Source organism: Gigantopelta aegis, chromosome 8 (genome assembly GCF_016097555.1).
Source record: "Gigantopelta aegis isolate Gae_Host chromosome 8, Gae_host_genome, whole genome shotgun sequence".
Taxonomy (NCBI): Eukaryota; Metazoa; Mollusca; class Gastropoda; order Neomphalida; family Peltospiridae; genus Gigantopelta; species Gigantopelta aegis.
In genome coordinates, this window is record NC_054706.1 from 36,676,151 (window position 1) to 36,699,388 (window position 23,238).

Here is a 23,238-nt window from a genome sequence, read left to right on the forward strand (position 1 = left end):
ACAGATTCAGGCAAAATGAGCTAACTTGAGACATTTTAACCATTATTTCCATCATTCTACATTCAAACTTAGTTGTAGTCCACGTAAAACTGCGTAGTGATCCGTTTGCAACTCTATATAGCTGTTTGGTAGTAATACTAATTATGAATAAATGTTATCCAGGTTCGGGCATTTTCGTTTAATTCGGGCAAAAGTCAGCCTGCCCCCACCCCTACAAAAATGGGAGGCCGTACGTCTATGATGATTGCTCTTAACTTATTTCCTCGGAATTTACAATGTGATTGTTTTTCAATACTGTGACCGATCAGAAAGCACAAGTGAGCCAGAAGTGAAGACTTGACAGTTGTAAATTGAACCGCGACAAGCCCCGCCCATCTAGAAGCAGACGACTATAAAATCGTCCTTGGGTGTTTGTGGCATCTGAAGTCCAGAGCATACGAAACCAGGTAAGATCACACTGTTGTGTCGAATATAATACTAGTATTGTGGTGGTCTTTACATAATTAAATTATATAACTGCATCTAAAAGTTAAAAATAAATGTTTTGATGGCATTTAAACTAATTTCATGTTTATGGTAAAAGATAATTCAGATGAAAATAATAAATGTAAATGAAGATTTAAAAAAAAAAAAAATAATAATCATAAATAAAACCCCAGAATGTATTATACGTACTCTACTGCAAATTAAGTGTTTACTGGAAGAAGTGTATATGTGTGGTTATTGTTATTTTTAATAGTAATTATAATGGCTTTCCAAATAGTTATGATGTCAAACCAGCGATCCAACGCAAATTCGGTATTCGACGATACGACAGTTTCTACAAACTCATTTGTAGAAGCGGAAGTAACCCGTAAAGAAGAAGACCCCTGGAGTCTGACAGCGGAAATTGCGAATAGTCAGCCGTGGTCAGGTAAGTCTGCACCTCTACCCTTGACCGATGCCATCCATGTATGCTGTAGTCTGGACTAGGATTTTAAAACATTTAGCTTGACTTTAAATTTGACTAAACATTATCATTGTTCCAAGTGTCTTAATTTTCTATTTTAACATTTATATTATTTGCGATAAATAATTACAAATTAATATATTCCACCCGTAATCTTTGAACAATTAACGCGGGAATATTGAAATTGTAATGTGCTGACAGTCGGCGTAGACAGTGCAGTGACTTCCTCGAGAATTATGGGTGACCAAAAACAATCTACGTCAAATATATTAGTATTCCAACAAGGTATCAACAGTACTTTCGTACCACGGTCATTTCGCATCAGATTTTATCATTACATACTAATGTCACTTTATATCCTGGTCATGTCGTACCACAGTACGTTGACAGAAAGAAAGAAAGAAATGTTTTATTTAACGACGCATTTAACATATTTTATTTACGGTTATATGACGTCAGACATATGGTTAAGGACCACACAGATTTTGAGAGGAAACCCGCTGTCGCCACTACATGGGCTACTCTTTCCGATTAGCAGCAAGGGATCTTTTATTTGCGCGTCCCACAGGCAGGATAGCACAAACCATGGCCTTTGTTGAACCAGTTATGGATCACTGGTCGGTGCAAGTGGTTTACACCTACCCATTGAGCCTTGCGGAGCACTCACTCAGGGTTTGGAGTCGGTATCTGGATTAAAAATCCCATGCCTCGACTGGGATCCGAACCCAGTACCTACCAGCCTGTAGACCGATGGCCTAACCACGACGCCACCGAGGCCGGTCCAGTACGTTGATGACTTCCAACCAGAGTAATTTCTTACGATAATGAAAATAAAGTAAAAGTCACCTTGTTAGGTTAAACAAACTGACAAAGCAATGCCATTCGTTTTCTCTCACAAAACCATTAGCAATTATTAGTAGTAATACCCCCACTATAGGGTATATCGATTTCACTATTGCATCATCCAAGATGGCCGCCAATCTGCGTAGTAAGGGGATGATGCCATACTGACGTCACTAGGCCCCGCCTCTAGAAGGGTGTGTATACATTTATTTTAAGAACTGAGTGATGCAATGCTCACGTCACTAGGCCCCGCCCCCCAGAAGGGTGTGGACACGTTTATTTTAAGAATTGGTGTAATATTGATGTCACTCCGACAGTGTACATTCCTGTTTTTGTTTTAAGAACCGATGTAATGCTCAATACAGTATTTTGTCCAAATGTGTATTTGAAGACAAAGATTACTGAAAAGACATATGCTAATTAATATTCCCCACCCATTTTTTTTCACTCTTACTGTGTACATTCCAGTTTTTATTTTAAGAAACGATGTAATGTTCAATACAGTATTTTGTCTAAATGCGTATTTGAAGACAATGATTACTAAAAAAGACATATGTTAATTAATACCCCACCCCCACCCCCTTATAGTAGCTTATTAAAGACATCACACTCAACATTGAATACCAGTATCCCAGAGAAGAAGAAAAAGTAATGTTGGGATGTGAAACATCAATATCCCCTTACTACGCAGATTGGGCCCCGCCCCCCAGAGGGGTGTGTACATGTACTGATGCAATGCTGACGTCACTAGGCCCCGCCCCCAGAAGGGTGTGGACACATTTATTTTAAGAATTGGTGTAATATTGATGTCACTCTTACAGTGTACATTCCAGTTTTTGTTTTAAGAACCGATGTAATGCTCAATACATTATTTTGTACAAATGTGTATTTGAAGACAAAGATTACTGAAAAGACATATAACACACATCTCGATGGCGATAATATATATACAAATATATACACAGTGTTGGATGTAGGGAAGGGGGCGGATAGGGCAGGGAGAGGATGTGAGAGCGGTGTGCCCCTAACGTACATATTTATTTATTTGAAATATGATCGGCAAATACACATAAGATTGCCTTTGAAAACTGGGACGTCAGCAAGAGAAGCGAGTGTCGTGACATATACAGCAAGAGCTCTCTTTTGCGTTTCCACACTATCATTATCTACCAGTCAGAGTAGAAAACAGCGATGTCATTCACGTCTATATAAAGAGCCCCACGGGACACCCTGCTTCATTTATCGCCGGATCCGTCGTCGTGACACTTCATTTCAAACCATGAACTACACACTGTACGTTCCCGACACCGAGAAATGGACTCGCTATTATCAGTTGCAAGCTCAAGGCAAATGTATGATTTCTCCTCGGACGGGTGAAAGGATGGACGTGGATAGTTTCTTGGAACTGTACGACAAAGATTACAGGAAGAATAAGAAGCCCGAAGAGTCACACAACAACCTTCCCGTCATTATGACATGTCCCACGCAACAGGTGGTGGAACAGGCTAAAGCTCAACTCAAACGCCAAAGGCAACATAATCAACAACAACAAAGTGGTGGGGGATACAAGCGTAACGCCTCGAAACGACAGAGGCAATTTTAAACTGTATAAAAGGAGCCACGGAAGTCGGACATCGCCATTTCAATTTGAGTGAGATTGCGGCGCTGTCACAATGTATCAGAGCTCGTGTCCTGAGTGTAAAAATATATTTTCCAGGAGGGATGCCATGGTGCGACATCTAAACACCAGTCATCCACCACCACCACCACCACTGCCACCACCGCCACCACCACCGCCACCACCGCCGCCATCACCACCACCGCCGCCGCCACCACCACCAACACCACCACCACCACCACCACCACTTGAATTGCTACATCGTTTCTTAAAATAAAAACTGGAATGTACACAGTAAGAGTGAAAAAAAATGGGTGGGGAATATTAATTAGCATATGTCTTTTCAGTAATCTTTGTCTTCAAATACACATTTGTACAAACTAATGTATTGAGCATTACATCGGTTCTTAAAACAAAAACTGGAATGTACACTGTCAGAGTGACGTCAATATTACACCAATTCTTAAAATAAACGTGTCCACACCCTTCTGGGGGCGGGGCCTAGTGACGTCAGCATTGCATCAGTCAGTTCTTAAAATAAATGTGTACACACCCTTCTAGAGGCGGGGCCTAGTGACGTCAGTATGGCATCATCCCCTTACTACGCAGATTGGCGGCCATCTTGGATGATGCAATAGTGAAATCGATATACCCTATAGTGGGGGTATTACTACTATTCTTTTACATTTGTATGCAAACTAAATTTTTAATTACCAATTTAATTTTGTATTTAAAAATAATAATTAAAAAATAAAACCCCACCTAAATACTTAAATGACAGGAGTGAGAAAACAACTCTTGTGAAATCGGTGAGTATACAACATCCTCTGAATAGAGCTGTCAATGACAGATGAGTTGCACGAAGATAGTAAACGTGTCGGAAACATCCGACTGGCATAACGTTATGAAGTGTTCGTCTCAACTGAACGCGACAAATAAATATTTTTCCAAAACAAAACAAAATTCTTCTAGTATATTTTTATGAATATATTATTGAAGGTATAATTCTCACATTTCCAAACAAAAGTTAATGAATAATTTGGAGGGTGGACATTGTGATGATATCTTTTAAGTTTAAATGCGTTCATGTTCATCGTGGTTGAGTTTTTTAAATTATATTTTCAGAGCTGAGTGCATGTGGGACGTTAAAACGCGTTCTGTGGGTTGTAGTCCGTGTCATGCTCGTGTTAGGATTTCTCTACATGTTCATCTGTTCACTCGACTTCCTGAGCTCCGCGTTCCGGCTTTTGGGAGGTACGTCTGACTCCAGAGGCGGATCTAGAGGGGGATCTAAGGGCCCGCCCCCCCCCCCCCTTAAATTTTGCGATAGTTATAATTTTATTATATTATATTAATGTTCTCTTTTTTGTACGATCTCCCTCCAAACCTCCCCCTTGGCATTCCACCTCATGTCACTGGAGCCCACCCCCAATGGATTTTCTGGATCCGCCACTGGACTCCATCTTCTTACGGTCATCTACAAATCTTTACTGTTGTTGAATGGAAAGAAAGAAGTGTTTTATTTAACGACGCACTCAACACATTTTAATTACGGTTATATGGCGTCAGACATATGGTTAAGGACCACACATATTTTTTTAGAGGAAACCCGCTGTCGCCACATAGGCTACTCTTTTACGACAGGCAGCAAGGGATCTTTTATTTGCGCTTCCCACAGGCAGGATAGCACAAACCATGGCCTTTGTTGAACCAGTTATGGATCACTGGTCGGTGCAAGTGGTTTACACCTACCCATTGAGCCTTGCGGAGCACCCACTCAGGGTTTGGAGTCGGTATCTCGATTAAAAATTCCATGCCTCGACTGGGATCCGAGCCCAGTACCTACCAGCCTGTAGACCGATGGCCTGCCACGACGCCACCGAGGCCGGCTTGAATGGTTAATGTAAGCTTCTTGGTAGTACAGTAAAACAAAGCAAGCAAACAAAACCATAAAAGAAAAATGGAGATAGTGAGAAAGGTAAAGACGGAAAGCTAAAACCACAAAGCCAGATATAGAGAGTTGGAGACTAGGCCTAATGCTAGGATCAGACTGCCAGCTGCCTGCAAAGGTTGGCCAAAGTTCTGCTGTCACGACTTCAAAACGGTCCAGTTGCTAGTCTGAGCGCTCTTACGACTTCTACGACGGCCGTTGTATCCGATTAAAATTTTTTAATCGGGTCTGACATTTGTTGCTAGTTGAGCGCGCACTACAACTCAATGCGACGCCCAGTTGTTAGTCTGAGTGCATTCACAACTCATCTGGGGCCTCTTTCACAAAACATCGTAAGTTTACGTCTGCGACTAGCAGTTGTACCAGGCATACATTTACAAGTGTTTGGCATCTATTTCACGAAGAAATTTACATCATTACAGAAGATGGGACATTTTAAGGACAAAAGAAAATGAAATACGTGTACTTTTAACTATATATTTGTTGTACTATAATAGTAATGAAAATTGTGGTTTAGTCCTAGGTTTACGTTTACTAGGCTTACGATGTTTTGTGTAATTGGGCCCTGGACTGTCGTAAAAGTCGTAGAAGCAGTTGGCAGTCTGATCCAAGCATTTCATAGAGGAAAAACAAAGTTTGTTTTATTTAAAGACGCCTTTAGAGCACATTGATTTTTATCTTATCGTCGGCTATTGGATGTCAAACATATGGTCATTCTGACATATTTCTTTAGAGGAAACCCGCTGCAGCCACATAGGCTACTCTTTCCGATAAGCAGCCAGGGGTCTTTTATATGCACTTTCCCACAGACAGGACAGCACATACCACGGCCTTTGATGAACCAATTGTGGGCCACTGGTTGTTCATACAGGAGAACAGAAACATAGGCAACATTTATAATATATTTTTATTTCATTGTTATTATGTGTTCATTATCCTTACAAATATAATACACATTTAGCACAACCTTTTCCCCCATTCTTCTTCTTCTTTTGTTTTACATACTCTAGCCTTTAATTAGTCCACCGGTTACTGTATGTAAACTATTTTTCAAAATTGTCTCTCTTTTTTCTTCTTCTTTTTTTCTGCAGGAAAGGCAGCCGGAAAGGCCCTGAGTGACGTGGAACTGCTGACCAATCCGATTGCAGGAGTTACAATCGGAGTGCTGGCGACTATATTAGTTCAGAGTTCATCGACGTCCACGTCCATTGTTGTGTCCATGGTTTCTGCTGATCGTACGTTTACCAATTCCCACGTCATATTCTCGATAAGTGGTTGTCAAGCGTTTATCATCGGCCGTCCTCGTATTTGTTATCTTTTAACTGATTGGTTGTTATTTGTTCCGTGAGGACTCGGCTAACAGCAATGATGTGTTTAATGCCCCGCGTGTGTGTGTGTGTGTGTGTGTGGGGGGGGGGGGGGGGGGGGGGGGGTATGTGTGCATACAAACAAACCCATTATCACCTAAATAAAGAAGATAATAAATGTATTACATCTTAAAGGGACACACCCTAGTTACGGCTATTTGTTAACCATTACGGCGTTGTTTTTCGCTATTAAACCCCATTTTTCACAAATAAAATTGCACTTTACTTACATTTTATTATTTACAATACACATTTCCATTCACCTGAAGTGCTTTTTGGTAATCCTGATGTTTGTAAAACCACGAAATGCATTTTTTCACAAGACGTGCTGTCGAGAAAAAACCGTTAAGCAAGCGAGGTCCAATCTATTTTTAAAGGGGATATTTCCATTTCAATGTCACAGACGTTGGTATATCACGTGACCGTTATCATTTTGGTTCGGTTTGTTTTCTCGTGCACGGTTCGCGCAATCAACATCCGATTTGTTGTTGTTCATTTGTGAGATTTTTCTTCACAGTTCATGAACATTTTCAGTAACAATAAAGTTCAGACAAGTAAGTATCTCAATACAAAACGTTACAAACCCTTAAAACCAATAATTTTGCTAAGTCTTACGATATCTGGAGAGGGGATACAACCGGGACAGAACAGTTGGAACATGTCCAGGAGAGGTGAAACGAACGCACCCCAAGTCTGTGAAATTTGTCGTGACGTAGGCATTGTTGTGCTTCGAGCGACATCTACCGGTGACATCAGAATACTAACTTTCAAAATTATTTCAAGCAATTGGGACATGGGGATTCCCATGGTATTTATCGATATAAAACCTGCTTTTTCACTCCATTTGATAAAAACGTGTGTTACAGATTTGTAGATTAACCAAATTATAATTTATTTTCGCTGGATGGAACTAGGGTGTGCGGCTTTAATACAAACGCAAACGATAGCATTAGTATCTTTAGTATTAACGTTGACTTTTATCCGACGCTAAGAACGATAACACTAATACTCTGTATAATTGCCGAACATATCAGAAATCATTTATAATGTCTGGTATACTAAGATATTATACATAATTACTCGATTTTAACGAATAATTAAAATAAGTGTTTTATTATCAGTTTGCACTTAAGATGTTAGAAGATGATAGAAGACTCAGTTTATTTTAGTTTCGTATATTTCCTTTGGAAAGTTCAGTTTAGCCCATTTCGTATGTTTTTAATACTGACAATAAAACTTTGATTACTAATCATAATAGGTGCCAATATCGGGACAACCATAGCTTAGTTTTAGTTCAGTTACGTGTATTTTCAGTACTGAAGGTAACGCTTTTAGTACCAATCATCATGGGTGTCAATTAGTTTAAGTTCAGTTACGTATATTTTCAGCACTGACGGTAACGCTTTCTGTACCAATCATCATGGGTGCCAATTAGTTTTAGTTTTTAGTTTTGTATATTTTCAGTACTGACAGTAAGACTTTGTTTACCAATCATCATGGGTGCCAATTTTGTGACAACAATAGGTAGTTTATTTTTAGTTTAGTTTCGTATATTTTCAGTACTGACGGTAAGGCTTTCTATACCAATCGTCATGGGTGCCAATATCGGGACCACCATCACCAACCTGTTAGTTTCGCTAAGTCAAGCCAGTGACAGAACCACCTTTCGGCGAGCTTTCGCCGCTGCCAACATCCACGACATGTTCAACTGGCTCACCATGATGGTGTTTTTGCCGCTAGAGGTCGCTACTGGTTACTTGTACTATCTTTCTGGAGTTCTGGTGGCAAACATTGAAAATGACCCCGATGTACAAAATCCTGAGATGTTAAAAACAATTACCAAACCGTTTACGAAAAAGATAATTCAAGTATGTTACAAATTTCAATACCTACCCCCTCCCCCCACTCTCTCTATCTCTCTCTCTCTCTCTCTCTCTCTCTCTCTCTCTCTCTCTCTCTCTCTCTCTCTCTCTCTCTCTCTCTCTCTCTCTCTCTCTCTCTCTCTGTCTCTCTCTCTCTCTCCTAGTTTCTAATTATATAGTTTTATATCTTATCAAGTTAAAAGATCCACATAAATATTTTTTCAGGTGGGGTTTCTTCAGAGAAGGAAAATCATACTATGGGTGAATTTTGTAGGATGACGGGAATAGACCTCTTTCACATTCCCATTGCGCATGTGCGCGAAGAGTACCGCCCCTTGCCGAATTGGACGGTATCGAGGCTATATACAAATTGGGGGGCATGATCGACAGTTGTCATGAGCGTCGTGAGTAGCTTCGTAGGAGCTGTGAATCTCTAGCGACTAACGTACATATTTCGTATAAGATGTTAAAATGGCTGCGAGAAACGGTCTACTAAAGTTTACATCGGAATGGTTTAAGACCAAAAGCAGTGAAACATTAACTTAGACGAAGTCTCTGGAGCCGCCTGTCAAGGGTATTTTAACAGCGCAAAATTAAAAGATTCATACAATAAAATTAACTTTAGTGGAATGTGTTTGCTACTTTTGACAATTAGAATTATAGAATTATTCACGCGGATTTACCACAATCTGATTAAAATTAGCTCTACTGGTCTCACTAGCATTGCATGGACTCCCATGTCCAGGTGACATTTCATCTATAAATAACAATTTAAATATCGACCAATTACACTTCGCCTTTTATAACGTTATTCGGGAGCATACAAATTCTAAAAATATCGGTCGAGACTATTTGTGCAATAGGCGAACTTGTTGGTCTATTTCAACATTGAAAAAACAGGGGGAAAAGTGCAGTAATAAACTCTGGATTGTATACTAGCATAAACAGATTTTATGTCTATACCATCACGTTTTTTGTTTGTTTTTTCGTCTTGAAACGAATTTTATATTGAAATTAGTTTCCGGCATACTTCGTAATTCACCCGAATCATTTCGTATACCCTCGGCATAATCTCGAATGTTTTCAAATTCTTTTCAAGTCAATGGCATGATTTTGCAAGTAAGGTTTTGATTGGTCGAATGAAAGGTCAACTGGACATGAGCTCCAACGCGCTGCTGTTAGATCCACATGTAATAGAGGAGCTAATTTTAATTAGATTGGGATTTACCAGTGATGTTTAATTCTCCACATGTATCAGTATTTAAAATTTAATAAAATATGCCTCTCCTTCCCCCTACAAAAACCCCAACAAAATCCCTAACTCACATAGACCTTTATCACAGCTCAATTTTCCCATTATTGTTTCATTAAAGGGACATTCCTGAGTTTGCTGCAAGTTTTAAGATGTTATCGATTAACATAGACTTTTTAACGAGTGTAATTACATATCAAATATATTTTTCTGCATATAAAATATTAGTGGCTGTATATTAAATGTGTTTCTGATTGTTCTAATATTTGTACTAGGTTAAATTTCACTTTATTTCCTAAAACATTTTTTTTCGTACGTACGAAATTATTTAAAGACGAAATCCAGTTTGGGCTTCTTACAAATATTAAGACGATCAGAAACACATTGAATATACAGACACTGATATTCTAAACAAGAAAATATATTTAATATGAAAGTTTAATCGTAGAACTATTTTGTTAGTCGGAAACGTCTTACAATGCAGCAAACTCGGGAATGTCCCTTTAAAACTGATTTATTTATCTTATTTTATTTATTATTTTATTTTCACTATCATTTATATCAGATACATACAACTTCACTTGAAATAATAGCTGATATTTACGAAGTTTTAAAACATATATGAGCTGTCAAACCTACAACTTCGCATGACGTCAGAAACCGAGTAAACGCGGCTGTTTGCGTTGTTTGTTTTGGAGAATTTAGAAGATGACATCTTCTTCTTTACATGAAGATCATTTTGAAGTAAACATATATCTGTATGTACAATAGTGTTTGGTTACTACTTTGTATTTTGTATTTTGTACCTGAGAACATTGGTCGAGATCGTTAGCGATACCATCAGTACTTTGATACACATTTACAAGCATAGGGAGAAGTCCTATATATCAATATGGTATTCAAGTATCACACGATTTTATAACGTACATGATTATACATAACAAAGTTCAGCAACTTTTCCAAATTGGTAGCCCATGCAACCCGATACGATCCTAATTTGATCTAACTTATGAATATTGTATGTAACTTCAGGCCCGTAGCCAGCATGATTAATGATTAGCGGGGTGGGGGGGATCGAAATTTCATGTAAACGGAACTCATCAAACGCGAGCGCCGATAGCGCGGAGCCATAGACGGGGGGGGGGGGGGGGGGGGGGGGGGGGGGGGAATGTTTCCCCAGATATATATATATATGTACATGTATATACAACCCCTTGCCAAACAATGAGATGACGCCGGTTACACTCGAGAATAATACACAAACTTTTGTTGCGAAATATACGTTAACAAGTTACATTAAGTTGTGGTATGCATGTAAAATGGACTGGTCACAGAGCCACGACAAGAAACCGTTTGTTTTCAGTCGTACCAGTGTATTTATAATAAATGATACATGGCATACTTCTCACATCCCACAATCAGGATAGCATACACGACGTCCTTTGATGGATCTTTGGTTGGGACGGGAAATAATCAAACGGGCCCACTGAGGAGGATCGAACCTTCAACAAATGGAACCTCAGACAGACGTTCTTGCTACGTTATCCCGGTCATTTGGGGACAAGGACTTTTATATGTAAAATCCGATTTTTTTTTCATTTGAGCGGAACTCAATCCTGTCTGGGGGGATTGTCCGATACCCACCCCCCCCCCCCCCCCCCCCCCCCCCCCCCCCGGCTACGGGCCTGACATGGTACTTAATATGTTTGTTTCAAACATTCAAACGAAGTATCTTATGACTGGTACCTTATGACTGCGCATAATAAACCCTCATGAGTTTATAATAAAGAGACCATCCTGAGTTTGTAGCTATATTATCAAGCTGTCGGCTAGTCAAATATGTTATAGGCTAAATAAAACTTACATCTTTCTTAGGTTAAATAATCTTGCTTCGAATTTAAATAGCTGTATATGCAATGCAGTTACATTTCTGACCATTCTTAGGTCGGTAGCAACCGAGACGTCGGAGGGGAGACTATAGCCCCACTTTTATAGACCCGGTTTAAAATATGGCTTTTGCCCCCCCCCCCCCCCCCCCCCCCCACACACACACACAGATTGTGCTCCCTCCCCTTTCCCAACTCCAGATATCGTTCCTACGGGCTTGATTCTAAATTTTATATACCATAGCTCAAATTTCATATGTATCGTTTAATTTTATTCCAAATACCGAACAAAATTTTAAATAACTTGGTGAAAAGAAATCCCGACAAGAATCCTGAATGTATTTATCTGTATAATGCTATATAAATATTTAAATCATGTTAAATACAATAAATATCTGCATACATACACGCGCGCACACATTAATATTATTTCAGCCTATATCTGATATTTATTGCATACGAATCCGAACCGATGGTTTGTCAGGAGTTAACAACCAAATATTTTTTTATTTTGTGATAAGCAATAATTCACAAATGTCTCCAATAAGTCTTGTTGGATGTCGACAGAATTTTCGGGTTCCTTACTGATAGAATAATTAATATATCATGGAGATATTCACATTCCTATTGCGTGGCCTTCCCATTGTCTATGCTCCCCCCCCCCCCCCCCCCCCCCCCCACCCCACCCCCAACTTGTCCACAGGTCTATTTTTGCGAGATCTCGCGTGAGTTCGCGATTTGTGTCCTCAAGTTACCCCGCAATGGGCACATGCGCAGTGGAATGTGAAAGAGGTCTATTGGGGTGGATTAATTGATTTCTTATACAAGTAATAAATAGTACGAGTCATTGGAATTTATGTTTTTAATATATATATATATATTACTAATTACAAATAAATAAGACTGATAATAGGATTTCCCGCACAACTTGTGGCTGGTTAATCATTCACAATTCCGGTCTTTCGATCGTGCAACCCTATTTGTGGAACAGCTCTTAAGTTAATATTATTTGTATTGCAGTTAGATTTGAACGTCATAACTCGAATCGCCAAAGGAGATAATGTAACGGGCAGCCTCATCAAATTCTGCTGTAAAAAGATTCCTATAGGTAAACCATAGGCCTACTTATGGTCGTGATTTCATTGCTAGTAACCGGCCTCGGTGGCGTCGTGGCAGGCCATCGGTCTACAGGCTGGTAGGTACTGGGTTCGGATCCCAGTCGAGGCATGGAATTTTTAATCCAGATACCGACTCCAAACCCTGAGTGAGTGCTCCGCAAGGCTCAATGGGTAGGTGTAAACCACTTGCACCGACCAGTGATCCATAACTGGTTCAACAAAGGCCATGGTTTGTGCTATCCTGCCTGTGGGAAGCGCAAATAAAAGATCCCTTGCTGCCTGTCGTAAAAGAGTAGCCTATGTGGCGACAGCGGGTTTCCTCTAAAAAAATCTGTGTGGTCCTTAACCATATGTCTGACGCCATATAACCGTAAATAAAATGTGTTGAGTGCGTCGTTAAATAAAACATTCCTTTCTTTCTTTCATTGCCAGTAGGGGTGGGGCGGGACGTAGCTAAGTGGTACGGCGCTCGCCTGATGCGCGATCGATCTAGGATCGATTCCCGTCGGTGGGCCCATTGGGCTATTTCTCGTTCCAGCCAGTGCTACACAACTGGTGTAACAAAGGATGCGGTATGTACTATCCTGTCTGTGGGATGGCGCATATAAAAGATCCCTTGCTGCTCAATGAAAAGAGTATGCAATGAAGTGTCGACAGCGGCTTTCCTCTTCCATTATCTGTGTGGTCCTTAACCATATGTCTGACGCCATATGACCGTAAATAAAATGTGTTGAGTGCGTCGTTAAATAAAACTTTTCCAGAATTCTTCGTTGCTATTTACCACGGGCGGAACGGTCATTAACTGAAGTATTCACTTGCTTGCATTTTAAAACATTTAAAACCACTGAGTCATCGGGTTAGGCGTTAAAATAGTGTATACGATTTTGGTAAAGACACAATTAGTGCACATTAATTAATTAATTAATTAATCATCTGGTGTTGGGTGTCAAACGTTTCATAATTCTGACACATAAAATCCCGATGCATTATTGTAGTAGCAGCATATGCTCTTTTATGTGAACTCCCATAGCGGCAGAACAGTACATACCATGCCTTTTGGCATACCAATTCATGCTACGACGCAAGCACCTCAGAAGAGCGCTCTACCGAGTGAATTAAATTCAACCCTTGCATTGAAGAGTAGTACAACATTATTATAAACACACACGCACGCGCGCGCCCACAACACACACACACACACACACACACACACACATACCTCTTTTACACCATCTACGGTCGTGAATACTGAATACTGCTGTATGTTTTGTTTCGTTACTAAAGATGTTCTTGTCATTCACCTCCTATTAATACTATTGTCTGCTAAATCTTTGCAGATAATGACACGCTGACAACAACTGCATTAACGAAGGTCAATACTTCTTTCAGTGACGATCTTCCACTATACAGGTGCGAACAGAAATGTAAGTCGGTGAATATTTTACCACGCACCAGCCAAATGTAAACAAACCTGAAAATGATTTTGCTAATTTTGACCAGAGAGTGACGTTTGGCTATGTACCATTAGAGCAGGTAATAGCCTGAGTACTCTGACCGTAAGAGAGCAAGACGGACAGATATGACACTCTCGTGCAAGACGGACATTTGGACAGTTATGACGCTCTCGTGCAAGACGGAAATTTGGACAGTTATGACGCCCTCGTGCAAGACGGACATTTGCACAGTTCTGACACTCTCGTGCAAGACAGACATTTGGACAGTTATGACGCTCTGATGGAAGACGAACATTTGGACAGTTATGACACTCTCGTGCAAGACGGACATTTGGACAATTATGACATTCTCGTGCAAGACGGACATTTGCACAGTTCTGACACTCTCGTGCAAGACGGACATTTGGACAGTTACGACACTCTCGTGCAAGACGGACATTTGGACAGTTCTGACACTCTCGTGCAAGACGGACATTTGGACAGTTACGACACTCTCGTGCAAGACGGACATTTGGACAGTTACGACACTCTCGTGCAAGACGGACATTTGGACAGTTATGACGCTCTCGTGCAAGACGGACATTTGGACAGTTATGACGCTCTCGTGCAAGACGGACATTTGGACAGTTATGACGCTCTCATGGAAGACGAACATTTGGACAGTTATGACGCTCTCGTGTAAGATGGAAATTTTGACATTTATGACGCTCTCGTACAAGACGGACATTTGGACAGTTATGACGCTCTCGTACAAGACGGACATTTGGACAGTTATGACGCTCTCGTGTAAGACGGACATTTGCACAGTTCTGACACTCTCGTGCAAGACGGACATTTGGACAGTTATGACGCTCTCGTGCAAGACGGACAATTGGACAGTTATGACGCTCTCGTGTAAGACGGAAATTTGGACAGTTATGACGCTCTCGTACAAGACGGACATTTGGACAGTTATGACGCTCTCATGTAAGACGGACAATTGGACAGTTATGACGCTCTCGTGTAAGACGGACATTTGGACAGTTATGACGCTTTCGTGCAAGACGGTCATTTGGACAGTTATGACGCTCTCGTGCAAGACGGACAATTGGACAGTTATGACGCTCTCGTGCAAGACGGACATTTGGACAGTTATGACGCTCTCGTTCAAGATGGACATTTGGACAATTATGACGCTCTCGTGCAAGACGGACATTTGGACAGTTATGACGCTCTGATGGAAGACGGACATTTGGACAGTTATGACACTCTCGTGCAAGACGGACAATTGGACAGTTATGACGCTCTCGTGCAAGACGGACATTTGGACAGTTATGACGCTCTCGTTCAAGATGGACATTTGGACAGTTATGACGCTCTCGTGCAAGACGGACATTTGGACAGTTATGACGCTCTGATGGAAGACGGACATTTGGACAGTTATGACACTCTCGTGCAAGACGGACATTTGGACAATTATGACATTCTCTTGCAAGACGGACATTTGCACAGTTCTGACACTCTCGTGCAAGACGGACATTTGGACAGTTATGACACTCTCGTGCAAGACGGACAGTTGGACAGTTATGACGCTCTGATGGAAGACGGACAGTTGGACAGTTATGACACTCTCGTGAACTGTCCAAATGTCCGTCTTGCATGAGAGCGTCATAACTGTCCAAATGTCCGTCTTGCTCTCTTACAATCGCAGTACTCGGGCTAGGTTGCCAATAGTTACCTTAGGAAACAATCAGTCTCATACGACGTTTGGTGTAATTGTGACTATCAAGTCAACCAAATGCGCATAAGTTATAGTCCGTCCCACTGGGAACGCCTTTTGATAAACTATGGAATTTACAACAAGTTATTTATTTCTGAATCGATTGTTGTTTAAAGTGCACACCATTTTTAAAAAACACTTTTACTTTTCTTCTTACGTCAAATCAAACTGAAATTATTAACAAAAAGCATTTTTGTAAGAGGATGTGATGGACTATAGTATCTTACCGTACTTGGCGGAATAGTGATCAAGCCTAATGCCGGTTCCTATAACTGGGGGATGTGTGGCAACGTCGACTTCTTTCTCACTAACCACACACTATTAATGCACTGTCCTGGACATACAGCCAAAATGTGTGCCTAGGGAAGCATTCTTGAACCTTAATGGCACAAAACTCAAATTAAAATTTAGTACTAAAAGTAAAGTGATTGTTCTGTAATATTATACACTTTCACAGAGTTCATGTACTCAATGAGATTATGATAAAAACGTTTTCCCCAACTCTAACTGTATTACCAAAACAGCTTTGGTATGGTGGCCGCTCGCGTTATTACTATTCGTGCTCACTAAACATTAAATGAACTATATACGCAAATATAGCTTCTTAAATCTCACATATAGCCTGGATGCTGCACATGCATGCGGTACGACTGATGTGTATACGACTTGCGTTTTGGGCATAAAATCCATATACGATTATTTCATTGCACGGCTGGCCAAATGCGTTTTGCAGACGTACGAAGCCAGTCTACAAACTCTCAATGAAACCAATGTATTACGGGGTTGTTGTTTTTTTACCCGGACCGCACGCACGCGCCACATCCAGTCTATATTAGCCTTTATTGTTGAGCATAGTTGAGAACTGTGTAGTACTAGCCTAACAGCCCATATTGGTTTCGTTTTTTAGGCGATCATCTGTTCTCCCACACTGAGCTAAGTGAGACGGATGTTGGGTTGATCATCTTGTTTGTCGCTCTGGTAATGCTGGCTGTATGCCTTATCCTCATTGTGAAAATCCTCCATTCGTTGTTACATGGATCCATTGCCAGCATTATTAAAAGGGTCGTCAACGCAGATTTTCCAGGGTACGCCAAATTCTTGACCGGTTACTTTGCCATCTTGATTGGTGCGGGCCTGACATTTTTGGTGCAGAGCAGCTCTATTTTAACGTCGACCTTGACCCCCCTTGTCGGACTTGGCGTCATCCACATAGACCGGGTTTTCCCTCTCGCCCTTGGAGCCAACATCGGCACCACGGCAACGAGCATCCTAGCAGCTTTGGCTTCGGATGGCGCAGGAATCCAGAACTCGTTACGTATCGCTTTCTGCCATTTGTTCTTTAATATTTCCGGTGTTCTGCTTTGGTACACTCTTCCGTTTATGCGAAAGATCCCCATTGGCATAGCCAAAACCCTAGGAGGAGTTGTGGCGGAGTACAGGTGGTTTGCCGTCGTGTACGTGATGTTTGTTTTCATTGTATTCCCCGTCACTGTGCTTGGTTTGTCTGTTGCCGGCTGGGAGGTCGTGGTCGGTGTCGGCTGTCCCGTCCTTGCCGTCGTCATCTTTGTGGTGATCGTCAACGTCTTGCAAAGAAAAGCCAACTCTTGTCTTCCAACACGACTACGAACGTGGGAAAACACGGGACTTCCTGTTTGGCTTAGGTCTCTCCAACCTTACGATGAGAAAATAGTCAGTATGCAACATAGATTTCGCAAAGCTGTCGGCAAGAAAGACAATGGAAAAATAAAAACAATGGAGAATGATCTGGAGATGAGACGTGACGTCACACCAGGACATGATAATGAATGTTTCAACTTAGAAATAACAGTCTTATAAAATGATATTCGGGTACCAGTCATGGGGACATACATCAGGTATAAAATCACCTTTAACGCAATGAAAACATATTCTGATAAATGCCGGGTGACTAAAAAGGTCCCATTGTTAGAAGTTTAATAGCGGGAAAAGTAGAAAACGCAGAATATTGAAATATTACACAAAAGCATCAGTCTTTTTTTCGATGTTGAGAAGCTTTTCAGTGGTATAGCCTTTTTGTATTAAGTTTTGTATGACACGTCATTTTAAAAGTAAGCCATATACTAGTATCCAAATAAACCTTTTACCATCAATACACAACATAAGAAACTGGTATTGTGAAAAAAATTTGCATTGCATACTTCATCCGTTATTCAACTCTAAAACGTCTTTTTGTGTGTGTGTGTGTGGGGGGGGGGGGGGGGTTAATTTTTTACTATCAAACAGAAAGTAATAAATATAAAAAAGGAATCTAACAAAGCTTCAAGCATCTGGAAGCTGCGATAACGACCATTTCGTTCGCGCGTCACTCATACAAATATATATATTTTTTTATAACCTATCTTTCGTTCGCGCATTAAATATAGGACATCATTTACATGGACATAACAGGTTACGCAAAAAGGAAATGGGTTACCTAAAATTATTTTTGTATAACCAATATAAAGTGTTGTTCTGGTAGATGTGAAGTTTTCTTGATAATTCATCGTGCATCTAAGGTATCTAAAGTATTCAGATGTATTTTTTTCATTTTTCCGAGTTTAATGTAAAATTAGGAATATTGACCTGTCTACCTATTTGGATGATCACTGTGTTGGATTTTTAAATGTTTATTTGGAGGTGTCAGCGTTTATCATGCTCTCCTAGTGTGTCGAGATTTTTGGAGACCTGTTGCCGTTTCCGAGATTACTACAAGGTCATCGGGCCAAAGCAAGTGTGATATTTTATTTACATGTATAGGAACAGGGCAGAATATGCCTGGTAGGAAGAACAAGTCGTTACGGAAAATATTATAAAAGGTACGACTTAAATTGTCTACTTGTTTTAAACCTATATTAGATGGGGGGGGGGGGGGGGGGACTTGTTCTGTTGTGGTTTACTTTACACTTGTTTTGTTATTTATTGTTGATTTAATAATTTTATAGAACTTTCCACCAATATTAGATGGTAAACGTTTTACTAATATACTATGTGCCATATACTGTCATTTTTTAAATATATAAAAACTAAATATAGTTGGAGTTTTTTGAGGAAATATATTTGTTTGTAATGGTTTTTAGAATAAACAGATTATCTATCTATTGTTCTTCTTCCTTTTCTAAAACCAGATTGGTTGTCCTATATAATTGTTTTGTTTACAAGTCTTTTGTTTAGGACTGTGGAGAAGATTTTACCAAAATTTGCAGTAAGGGATGTTTTAGAAACGTGTTGGCTAAATGTAGGGTAAACCATGAAATGGGTCATAGGTGTTGTCAGTATTATGGATATCGCGTATCTCGGTTTCTTTAGTCCGAGGATGCAACTGTATTCCTTATTAAAAAACCTACTACTGAGTTTTCGCTGGGTCTTTCAGCACACACTGTTCCATTTACATCATAATTGCAGTGCTAATATATGTGAAGGTATTTTAGAGACCATTATAGGTAGTACTAAACCAAATAATATCCGGCTGAGTCAAGGTTCGAGGTGCACCCAACTTTTGATAGAGCAGTTAATACCACAAGTTCTGTCATTGGTGTGATAAATGGTTGTTTTTTAAAACATTTAGTTTCATCTGGGCAAAAAATTTATATAGTTTTATTTCATCTAGTACCACTGTGTCAAGTAGCCTTGTGTTTGAAACAGGTATGGGATACCTGTAAAAAAAAAGGTACCCCAATTTTGTGTGATAATAAGGCAGTCATAAACGCTATCCGTTATCTCTGAAATGAGCAGCTTAACCCCAAAATTGTTTTTGATTTAGTTTAAGGGCGAGGGTAGTATTTATATCCATGGTGTATATGTCGATTGTAACGTTGCATGTAGGCGGTTTAGCCAAATATGTTACTATTGTCGTCTATGTAATTTGATTGGGTGGTATACACCCTTGAACCCACAACATTCCTCTCACGATGAGAAAGTTTGTTAAAACACTACTCCGCATTACTGAAAATTTAATTATTTTGAAATAAGCGACCGTTTTATAATGTCATACAAATACATTATTTTGTTATCTAAGTAAAACAAAAGTACTAAATTATTTTGAGAGAGAAATGTTTTATTTAACGACGCACTCAACACATTTTATTTACGGTTATATGGCGTCAGACATATGGTTAAGACCACACATATATCGAGAGAGGAAACCCGCTGTCCACACTTCATGGACTACTCTTTCCGATTAGCAGCAAGGGATCTTTTATTTGCGCTTCCTACAGGCAGGATAGCACAAACCATGGCCTTTGTTGAACCAGTTATGGATCACTGATCGGTCATTGAGCCTTGCGGAGCACTCACTCAGGGTTTGGAGTCGGTATCTGGATTAAAAATCCCATGCCTCGACTGGGATCCGAACCCAGTACCTACCAGCCTGTTGACCGATGGCCTAACCACGACACCACCGAGGCCGGTCAGATTATTTTGAATGCCACATCACAGGTAATGACGTGGTTTGGGTTTGTATTTAGCATACAGGCCTCTGGCCTCAGAGAAATTGAAAATATGTGTAACCCATATTTTAAAGGGACAAACCCTAGTTTTTAAACACTAAGGCATATTTTCCACCTAGAACCCTAGTTTCAACCCGTAACCATGGACACTACGTTTGGTTAATTTACAAACTTGTAACAAATGTGGATACAACAGAGTGAAACAAGATTCTGTGACGTTGAAATACCCTTAAAAATAGTCTAAAACGCGACTCCATAACCGTTATTTCTCAGACGCACGTGCGTTTTTAAAAATATGAAAACTGCATTTTGTGGTGTCAGAAACACTACGATTGTACGGAAATGGATAATCTAAACAATAAAATATGAGCTCTAATAGTGAAACTAAATGTTCTCAGCAAAAGGTCGGGGAATTTGGGCACAAGATAGACAAATAGGCTATCAACAAACTGTCATAACTTGGATATTGTACTAATTAGTATATTGTTTGACAATTTAAACGCTTTTTTTTTTTTTTATTCAGCGATTATTTTAAAACGACTGTTTAGACATGACTGACTGACTGTCATCAAAGAGATAACAACATTGGCCCTTTCACAAGAAGAAGTTTGTTTTAACGATAATACTAGAGCACATTGATTAATTAATCATCGGCTATTGGATGTCAAACATTTGGTAATTCTTAAGTCAAAAGAGGAAACCCGTTACATTTTTCCTAATGCAGAAAGGGATCTTTTATATGCACTTTCCCACAGACAGGAAAGCACATACCACGGCTTTGACCAGTTGTGGTGCACTGGTTGGATTGAGAGAGAAAGAAAAAAAATTAGTTGAATGGATCCACTGAGGTGGTTCGATCCTGCGACCTAAACACCTCAAGCGAGCACCCAACCGACTGGCTACATCCCTTCCATCCCTTTGACAAAGTATGTTTAATAAGTTGGCCAGTATACCGAGGATATTTTGTAACTTGTAGAAAAATTCAGAAATGACCATATCTTATTGCCACAGATATAACCTATTTTCAGAAGAAGAAACGTTGGCCACTACATGCTTATGGTTCGATTCAGACCAATAAATCTTGATTTTTTTTTTATTGATTTTTTTTACCAAAAATCATTTTAATCATTTAAAAAAAATAAAAAAAATTGCTACGTATATTTGAACCGTAACTGGATTTAAACAACATTTCTGACGTCATACTATTGTTCTAGCTGTAGGTTATGTTTCACGAATCCACGGCTAATTGTGCATTATCTAGAATTCAGTGGCGGAACCAGCGTGGAATTGAGTAGGGGTGACAACGGGGCTGTGCAGCTTGCGATGGAGAAAGGGGGGAGGGGGTAATTTAGCAATTGATTTAATACTGTCATAACTGGCAGACGGATGCAGGATTTCTCAAGGACAGTGGGTGCAACGCATAAAAGGGGCACCTACAGCTGATCGTAAACATAATGCAATATTTTCATCTGCTAAACACTGGCTTTTTCTGGACACTTCGAATTTCAGAAGGGGTGTCGCCCCTCCAACACCCTCCTCTTGGATCCACGCTTGCAGTCTTTCGGGAGCAGTTATTATGCTTAAATTGTCCTCCCCCCCCCCCCCCCCATTTAAGATACTGGGTACGCCAATGCCTACGCATCCCACCTCCAATTTCATCGGTCCTGATAAAGAAACAGTTAAACAAACAAACAATCAATGAATCACTTACCTCTATTGATGCATCCACTCAAACATGTGCAGGAAATACTGGAACAGAACAGCACAGCAGTTAGATGTCAACATTAAATAGCTCCATGCCCAGATATTTTATATTTATACGCATTTAACATAAATATGATTATAAATGTCAAACGATGATCTTTTCGCACATTTCAGACTAAAATGCGTAGTATCGTTTTGACATCAACAATCATATTAAAATGTTAAAGCATTGTTGACGTCACGTCAAAGGTTTGTTTTTATGGTAACGTCTTCGGCAATTTTCGTAACGTACTGGAAAATGTCGAAATACTTTTGAAATGCGCATCTCCAGCACCTTCCATTGGATTCGCGGCTGACAGGGAATAAAAGTAGCGCAGAACTATGTACACACGTAATCCATTGTCCGTCACCGGCAGGATTGATGACGCAAAAAAATATTAAGTACATAAAAAAATATTCACGCACTAAAATATCTGCCAGTTCTTTGTCAAATTCAAAATTTAATGTTACGTCTTAACCTGTCTGTCGTCCGTATTGGCTATTTTATTAAAATTAAATAAATTTAAAAAAAAATAGTAGTAGATACAATTATTGGTATGTATTTTTATTTTTGGATGGGATAGAGATATTTAATTAAAAGTTACATCTCACAAGAAAAATTAATATTTTGGTCATTATGCGAGGTGCATCCCACAGTTAAGACTACCAGTCATGACATTGGTGATAAATGTGAGAGTGTGTGTTGTGAAGAAAAAAAAATTCATCTGGCCAGTAAAACCGGCCTCGGTGGCGTCGTGGCAGGCCATCGGTCTACAGGCTGGTAGGTACTGGGTTCGGATCCCGGTCGAGGCATGGGATTTTTAATCCAGATACCGACTCCAAACCCTGAGTGAGTGCTCCGCGAGGCTCAGTGGGTAGGTGTAAACCACTTGCACCGACCAGTGATCCATAACTGGTTCAACAAAGGCCATGGTTTGTGCTATCCTGCCTGTGGGAAGCGCAAATAAAAGAT

At 40.0% G+C, this 23,238-nt stretch overlaps 1 protein-coding gene across 1 annotated transcript; it reads left to right on the forward strand.

The window, feature by feature from the left end:
* The first annotated feature begins 432 nt into the window (after positions 1–432).
* On the forward strand, positions 433–18,263 carry LOC121379645 (sodium-dependent phosphate transport protein 2B-like). The gene is made up of 9 exons (XM_041508292.1): positions 433–446; positions 764–913; positions 4,536–4,664; positions 6,453–6,705; positions 8,043–8,050; positions 8,289–8,536; positions 12,749–12,836; positions 14,184–14,270; positions 16,967–18,263. The coding sequence occupies exons 2-9, from the start codon at positions 766–768 to the stop codon at positions 17,893–17,895; spliced, it is 1,890 nt and encodes a 629-aa protein (XP_041364226.1). The 5' UTR covers positions 433–446; positions 764–765; the 3' UTR covers positions 17,896–18,263.
* The last annotated feature ends 4,975 nt before the right edge of the window (positions 18,264–23,238 follow it).

Bases quoted from the DNA above. Each gene is read 5' to 3' on its own strand.
- LOC121379645 (XM_041508292.1), top strand. From the start codon at position 766: ATGATGTCAAACCAGCGATCCAACGCAAATTCGGTATTCGACGATACG. The intron at 914-4,535 runs GTAAGTCTGCAC...TTATATTTTCAG, and splicing joins GAATAGTCAGCCGTGGTCAG to AGCTGAGTGCATGTGGGACG. The intron at 12,837-14,183 runs GTAAACCATAGG...AAATCTTTGCAG, and splicing joins CTGTAAAAAGATTCCTATAG to ATAATGACACGCTGACAACA.